Source organism: Pyxicephalus adspersus, chromosome 4 (genome assembly GCF_032062135.1).
Source record: "Pyxicephalus adspersus chromosome 4, UCB_Pads_2.0, whole genome shotgun sequence".
Lineage (NCBI taxonomy): Eukaryota > Metazoa > Chordata > Amphibia > Anura > Pyxicephalidae > Pyxicephalus > Pyxicephalus adspersus.
Window position 1 is genome coordinate 118,229,555 of NC_092861.1, and position 8,608 is coordinate 118,238,162.

Consider the following 8,608-nt stretch of genomic DNA (forward strand, 5'->3'; position numbering starts at 1 on the left):
GATCTAGAAAAGTTGCAACTAAGCTGTACCAAGTGCATCAGTCTCAGGGGGGAATGTTGAATAAATGTGTTATTTCAAAACCCTGGATCTCTTCTTTCTGGGCAAAGCCAGGAACTTCTCAGCAACCCCTCGTACAAGACTGCCTCTCCCCCTTATACAAATCAATGGGAATGTAAAAACAACTTAAAGCAGGATGATGCAGCTTAGATAGAATTCAAATGCTAGTCAGAAGGAAGTCAACAGTCGAATGACCCCGTATGAACTGTATATGATCTCAGAAGTGTCTAAAACTGAATTTAAGCTGAATAGAAGCAAGCTGTACATGCCATCACCACAAGTTCTTAGACTTGCTTTCCTTGCAGTATACAGTGATGTTTTCTACCTCATTTTCAGGCAGTGAGAAATGTAGGAGGAATTTAGAAATGCACATGAGAAGAGTAACACAGTGAGGAATTCACTAGTGTAAAATTGCTTTTTTACAGTTTTGAAGCACAGAGGGAGCATTGTTAGATGTTGGCAGATCCAGTAGCAAGTGGTATCCAAGGGGCTGTAATATTCAGACACATGGTTGTCTGAACTACCAATTGTTGGCAGATTTACGTCAATCATAATATATGTATAAAGAAACTGATTTTGCACTCAGCTGATAAGCATATATGGTTAACTGAGTCAAACTATAAGCTTAACATTTGAATAGAAATATACAACTTGGTTTTAGGAATATACTGTTTTACATGCACAAATTTCCACTCTGGATTGTCAAAAACTTTAACAACTTTTACTTACTCGATGTATTAATAGACACATACCTAAAATAACGATGGTTGTGCAATATTTACTTTTCCTTATAAAGAAATTATAGAAGAGTGATACCTGGATGGTCATTGCATGAAAATTTATTTATTTCTTTTTGGGCTTTGCTTTTATATTATGTGTGATGGAACGCATGGTTTTAGGAAAACAATGGTGTTTTGGAATAGGATTTGGATTGCATTTTCATGATTTAATATACTTGACAACATTTTAGGCACTGTAATGTAAGGATGCTTTCAAAAATAATGTAACTAAAGAACTAATGAACTGTTTTTTATTTATCAATAAACAACCCACAGTATATTAAATCAATATGTGCATGGAATTGAGGATATGTTAAAGCACATGCGCATATGTTTTAATAGGCATATGTTTAAATGATTCCACTCATATGGTGATTTATATAATCAAGAATATTTTCTTAAAGGAGAAAAAAGAAATTGAAAAGTGTCCATACCTTTATGTAATATCTAATAAGAATTTTTCGGAGATCAAACACCTGAAAAAGACTTGCTGCATTACTGTAAATGACACTGTATCCCTCCAGTATATATTGGCCCCTAACCACTTCCCAAGTGAGCCATCTTAGGCTAAATGCTGAATTACAGGAAAGCATATGTGGCAAATGACCGGGTTGAAAGCAGCAACATCCTTCATTGACGTCATAACCTTCAGTTATTGCTTCTACTTCACGTTGATGGCAGTATGTTCCTTCATAAATTACATGAAATTAAATGTTTTTTAATTAGTCCTCAAACAAAAAAAATTCATATTTCCAATGCAAGCAAGTGGATAAATATATATATATATATATATATATATATATATATATATATATATAGATAGATATCATACATATCAATATATTACTTAGAAAACAAAACTGCAACTGAAAAAAACATTTAACCCAGTTGTGTAATTATTAAAACATTTTGTCAAACAGTATTTTAAAATGTCTGGAATAACTATCTTGATTCCTTCTATTTAACATCATCCTAAAAATATACATTTGATATGTACTTTAAAAGTATGTCCGTGAAGGTTCTCATTTATCCAGGTCAAGGTAACCAAATAGCTAATAATAGTTAAGAAAATCCAATTGGACTTACTTGGAAAATACTAGATTTTTTAATCTGTTGATATATTGTTCATATACAACTGAATCTATAGTGTCAGAAATATAACTTCTGCATTTAAAGCCTCATGAGATGAGTAACACCTTAATTTTATTGACCTGGTTATATGGTTATTTCTGACACTCCTTTGAACTTAAGAAAGCCAGTTGAATGAGTGTGGAAACATTTTCAAGACAACACAAGAGGCCCAGTTAAGAGTGGCTACAGAAAAAAATAAATGTAAATTGTGAATTGTAAATTTGTGAGGGCAAACAATTTTACTTTCTGACACCAAGTTCAACTGCTTCTTACCTTTAAACTCCAGTCCACGAAGCTGAAAAGTCATGAAACCATTTCCAATTTCGACCAAGTGCACTAATGCATTTAAATAATCAGATGCTAAAATAAAGCAGTCACCCTCAAAATAATTTCCCCAACGCCCTAAGATCAAGTCTCCACACAAAGAATGTTGAAGGGATCTTGTAAGATGCTCATAAAAAATTGAATTTAAATTGTTGCCATCATTTCCTATAAAATATAAAAATAGCATAGTAGTAGATAGTAGTAGTAGCAGCATAATAGCAAGTAGATTGTCCTTTATAATCCATAGTATTAAACTTCATAAAGAAAAAAAAATTATATATATGAAAAGAAAAAGTACAGTACACAGAAATTCAAAAAAAGCAGTTACTGAAATGGATATAACTATACAGATAATTAAGGTTTTATTTTAAAAAAATGGTTGACTGCAGCAGGTAGGTGATATGTTTTTAAATAGTACATATTAAATGTGTGCCTAGTATGAAAAAACGTCCTCTTGTAACTGAACTGCCTGTAGAACTGGTGTTTTATATAACACAAACACTGAAGAGAGAGAACCAACTAGGCTAACTAAAAAAGAGTATTATGCAAAGTGTGTAATGACTCCTTATTAATTAGTAAGTCTGTATAAAACAGACTTTTGTTAATAATATATTAGTTAGTAAGTAAGTATGGAGAAAGGCGGGTGTTCCATTGTGACTGACATAGTCCCATGTTTCAATATTAACTTCCTTTGTAGCTCATGGTATCTAGTCACATGAAATCCCAGACCAGCATAGGAAGTTGGTTTTGAAAGACTTTTTTCCACCAGACACTGTGATTGTTAGCCTGAACAAGCCGGCTATATCATACAAATTAGGCGTTATTGACTACATGCCTCTTTATGATCAATGTCTGAATAGTGAAGTATATCTGCTCAAGGCCAATAACAAATATATCTTAGAATTAGCCCATTGGGCAAATACCCATCTGGCGCAGTTCTTCCCTTACTGAGTCAATTATGCATATCTGACTATCTGCATGAATTCTCTGCATGAATGTAAGGGACAAAATATTGAGGCAAGAGGGTAAAAAAAAAACAATAATTACAGAATGGGTAAGTAGGACTGCCTTCATGCCTCTTACAGGAAAGCTTTATTTTATCATTGCCAATATACAATATACTTTTTTAAGTAGGTGCCTTTATAAGTTCATCTTTCAGCCTTGTATTTTTATAAAGCTGCTCAACAGCTTGCTGAATTTTGATGTACAACAAATGGTTACATTACACAATATTCTATTCTGAATGATTTATATATCCCTCCCATGCTTTTGGGGAGTTACAATAAAAGATGAGTGACAAAGGCGAAACCAGTAAATAAAACAAGCAAAATTCACTGTATTGAAAAATATATACTGCACATAAAAGCAAAAGAAAGCAAATAGATATATTAAACAAGACATTTACCTGGATCTTTTTCAATTTGCTGTTGTAGTCTTGTATTTAGGTTGTCAAGTCGCACAGTGCTGAGATAATAAAAAAAGTAATTATAACAAAAATATTGTGTTTTCTATGAAAATTAAGCTATGTTTACACTCAGGCATGCAAATAGATTGAATACATAAATCCTGCATATGAAAGTGTGGCAATACTGTTTGGGCCATAATTGTTTTTTTTTTTTTTCAACGAAATAGTATGACTTGCCTACAGACTAATTTGGTTTAGAATAGGTCTTTCCAAGGCTTTTTGTTTAGAAGAAAACTATATATTTATATTTTTTACCATTTATGAAACTTTTGGAATGGCGATGCTGCAACCTAAATGGATTCTTTAAAGACTTTTTTTTAATATAAAGCTGAGATAACGTGCTTTGGGTACGGTCCAACTTAAAACAGAAATGGGGGTAAGATACTGCTGTAAGGATAGCTGAGGAATATTTGAGAAAACCCTGAAGCTTCAGTGACTGGCTTGTGATAAAAAAGATATTTATGGCATATGCAAAATGCTATTTATAAATCATAGAATATTATAAAGCATTTACAAATGATGTTTTTTTTTAAATCAGAGCCAATATACCAGTCGAACCTGACTACATAACTATACCTTTAAGTACATATGGAATGTATTAGTGTCACATGCAGTGGTTGGTTTTACCTCTGAAATGTGTGGCTCATACATGAATTAGCTATTGATAACACATAACTTTTTCAATATATAAAAACACACTAATCATATGACTCAACTTATACAGGTAGTCAGGGTTACATAGGAGATAGGGACTGTAGGTTTGTTCTTAAGTTTGTATGTAAGTCGGAACAGGTACATTTTTTTAATAAATGCAATTAGGATGTTTCTCTCAACATATTTTTAGGCAGCGTAGTGTCAGTTACTGTATAAAATCCTCACTGTGAGCTAATCACAAACAAAGCAAAAAAAAAAAAAATCTTTATGAAACCTGGAGCAAGCTGTGCTTTGATTTGAAAAAAGAAACAACTGCAGAGTTTGTTTTGGTCATTAAAGAGTTACAAGAGCTTGCAGAAGAGCTCAGTCTCAGCTGTGTTTAGCAAAAGATTTCTTCTGCAAGTCATGCAAACTGCCCCCTCCCCTCTACAAGCCTCCTCCTGCACACGAGGGAGCAGGGAAGCCCCATTTTTATCTAGGAGTCGTCCATATGTCGGATGTCCTTAAACCAGGAACTACCTGTACTTCGTTATATTTAAACTTTTATTCTCCTTTGCTTTAATCTGCTTGAGCTAGCAGGGAAAAACATAAAGGGAACGATATAGAGATTGGCTGTCCTCAAAATCATGTCTATTGGATGGAAACCTATCATACTTTTTGGTTAAATATAGCTTTACCTGTTTTTTTTCTCCCAGAACTTGATTGGTCTTGCATATGATGCTACAAAAATAACACTGCCAAGAAAAGGACTAAGTGGCATTGATAAGATTGAAGTAGCAATTGTTTGAATGAAAAGCATAGCAGAATCTGAATCATCATTGTGTTAAGGTTTATTGAGAACATTTTATTCCTGTAAATATAATGTGAATATAATGTATTTCACAATGTCTAAGTTACCTATGTTGAGGTGCCTACAATCATTTCAGACCGTTCATTGATTGGGATGTTTAAAAACAAAACTGAGAGGATTCATATGTATGCCTCTTCATATCCCTGGCCAAAGATTTTCCCTGCCATGGCAACATTTTCTAGTGTCTGGAGGCAACATTTTTTATATCTAGAAAAATTTAAAATTATGACATTACAATTACTTTTTAAATGAAAACATATTTAAAAAATCTATAGATTTCCAAATTTTGAGCACCAGGAGGGTGGCCCCAGATATCTGACCCCTCACCCTGGAGAATGAGTATATATGAGAGGGACATATTAACCCTTCCCATTCCCATACCTAGAAATAAATACACAGCAGATAAAATTATTTATGTTATTCTTTTTTTTTTTACCTTTTGCAGTGTCCAGCAATATGCAAATATGAGATCCCAAAAAGATTCATCCAGTGCTGTTTGCTTCCCCCTGGACATGCCTCATTAGCTGCTTCATATGGCACAATGACAGGAGTTCCGCCTAAATGCCAAATACATGGGTAGGATACTGCATTGCTTACAGTTGTTCCGTCAACCCAGCCGGTAGACAATGAAAGCTGTCAAAGTCTACAGGCTGGATTGGCTCCCTGCACCTACACTATACTATAATGACAGGTATTGCATACTTTGATCACATATTGCTAAGTTCCTGCAACTTTTCACAGCAATTATTCATGTCTGATATTTAGTATATGATATGTCTATGTAGTAGTAAATATAAAAAAAAGTATATTTAGTAAAAGAAAAAGGATACGGGGTATAGCAAAAAGTTGAGCAAATACATGAAATGAAGATCCCCAAGCTATTTGCCATGGTGCAATATATGCCATCACGTAATTCATCTTATTTAGTAGTTCAAGAAACTATGACAGAAAAGTGTGAATTACCTATTGTTAAACACATTGGCAAAATAAGTTTAAGTAAAACAATGCTTGCCCCATTGATAAAATTAATTCCCCTATGTAAAACAAAACATCAATCATTACTTATCTTTCACCTGTAAAAAAAAGAACCTACTACCACTTTTAAAACAGCTTTAGAATGGACTACTGAATACTTTATACAGAATGGGGTAATGTTTCCTTATTTTTCCCTAAACTAGTTGGAAAGCAGCAAAAAATTAAATAAAGATTGCCTTCCCTATTTTAAATTGTTGAGAATTGTGATTATTCAATCGACTGGAACGACTAATTTTTACGTAGGACTGTAGAGAAACAAACATTCATGGTGCAGATTTGGTGGCAAAATGATAAAACTAGTGACATTTAAGGTCCTTAAACTGGATTTAAAGGTTCTCAAAGAAATAAATTCACGGCCTCCAATGTAGTGTTTTTAGAGGCACAGTCAAAGTATGCAGTTCTAACTTAGCTATATAGCTAACCCTTAGGTCCTTAACACAAAGTGGTTCCCAACCCAGCCTGCAGTGGACTACCTTAGGTGTAGTGTATATTAGTTCTATGATAAGAATGGCCTTTCTCTAAATGAGAAGAGTGAAGCTGCGCTAAGGTAGGGACTAGTTAGGAAGGTTGGGGGAAATTTTAAATTAGTTTCTAAGGCACAGTAGAAAAAAAAAAGTAAAGGTATAGTTTGTAGATAATGAGGATTCTAATTTGTAGATTAACTGGAAATATAATCCTAAATAGAAAGATTGGAACATTAACCAAGGAGACTATTACAACTATGTATGCTACACCAAGAGTAGCAGGTGAAGCGAGCAAATGCAAGATGTCCTCCTAGCAAATTCAGCTAACTGGAATTGCTGAAGTATGGCTTTATGAAAGTCACAAAAGTGAATAATACATTTTGAGTGGTACATTGTGGTTAAATTACTAAAGTCATTTAAGTTGTTAATTACGACTTTCCATGAAATATTTTACTTAGCTTAGTGAATGGTGTGAAAATTCACTTTGCAAAAAACACTAAATTATTATTAATATTAAACAGTATTTATGCAAGAAACTGTAAAAATGCATAATTTATGCTTGCTCACAACTGGATAACAGAGCAGAGTTCCAAATTACTCACTAAGCTAGGAGAAAACTTTCTTTAGGAGTGATAACTGATTTAGTGCCTACAAAGCACAAAAAGAGGGACTTTTTTCTTTATAAATATTGTTCATATTAGGATAATAAAAGAATAATCATGATAAGATGGGGTTTAATATGCATATCGTCACATTCTACTTTTATTTTAATTTTTGCAAATATTGTTGTCTAATACCTACCTTTTAGCTACCTTTTTTTAAAGACCTTTATGTGTTCTGATCAGTTCCATTATAGTTTTTTTTTGAGCAGAGATTTTCTAGTTTGCTTGCCATTCTTTTTTTACAATTATTTAACTGTCCTCATTTTTCAGTACCATCTGCTTTTTTTACCTATGTTGGATTCCAGTATAAGAAAATTACCATTCTTTTCTTGGGTATGCCAATGACTATTTTATTTTAATCTTAAAAAAATAATTTATTTTATTCAAGGAGGAAGAATATTTATTTTCCCTTCCAAATGATTATATCAAGCTTACATACAATGCAGAGATCTGTGCAGGGTGACATTTGCATTGAAAGTATCACTAGTCTTTCTCCATTCTCCTTCTTTCTACTCCCAACTCTCTTCCCTTTCCCAGAATCTCTTCCTCCCTCATTCCTCTTTTTCTATGCCCCACAATGCATTTCCCCTATCCCTTCTTCTCTTTCTTCTTTCTATCACTCTCCTTCTCATCCATATGTATGTATGTCTGTCTGTCTGTCTGTGTGTGTGTCTGTCTGTCTGTCTGTCCTTCTTTCTCTTTCTATTCCTTCTCCCTCTCTTTCTTTTCCACTTCTCTCTCCCTTCTTTCCTTACCACCCCCTCCCTCCTCCGCCCACTTTCTCCATTCTTTCTCCCTTCCTCCTCTCTTCCTCCCATTTTTTTGTCTTTCTCCCTGCCTTCCCCCTTTTTCTCATCTACATTTTTCTTTCTTCCTTCTCCCCCCTCATCTAATCCCCTTTTCATAAGTCCCATCTCTGTCCCATCCTTTTCTTTCTCCCCCCTCTTCATCTCTTTCTCCTTTGCTTTACCCTTCATCTCTCTCTCTTCCTCACTCGCCTCTTTTTTTCTCTCCCCTCTCTCTCTCCCTCTTTCCTGCTATCCCTTCTCTCTCCTCTCTCCATCTCTTTCTGCTTTACTCTCATTCTCTTTCCCTTCTTCCTCTCTCTCTCCTCCCTTTCTATCACCTCTCCCTCCCTCTTACTCTGCCCTCTCCCTGTCTCTCCCTTTCTATGTCTCTCTCATTCT

At 34.2% G+C, this 8,608-nt stretch overlaps 1 protein-coding gene across 3 annotated transcripts in view; it reads right to left on the bottom strand.

The window, feature by feature from the left end:
- PCNX2 (pecanex 2) overlaps positions 1 to 8,608 on the bottom strand; it is a 56,027-nt gene that overhangs the window by 11,019 nt on the left and 36,400 nt on the right. For all 3 annotated transcript variants that reach the window (XM_072409427.1, XM_072409428.1, XM_072409426.1), the window contains 5 exons: positions 6,091 to 6,199; positions 5,088 to 5,217; positions 3,697 to 3,755; positions 2,241 to 2,456; positions 1,271 to 1,524 (listed from right to left, as the gene is read on the bottom strand). In XM_072409427.1, coding sequence (XP_072265528.1) covers positions 1,271 to 1,524; positions 2,241 to 2,456; positions 3,697 to 3,755; positions 5,088 to 5,217; positions 6,091 to 6,199 — 768 coding nt within the window. The remainder of the gene's footprint in view (positions 1 to 1,270; positions 1,525 to 2,240; positions 2,457 to 3,696; positions 3,756 to 5,087; positions 5,218 to 6,090; positions 6,200 to 8,608) is intronic.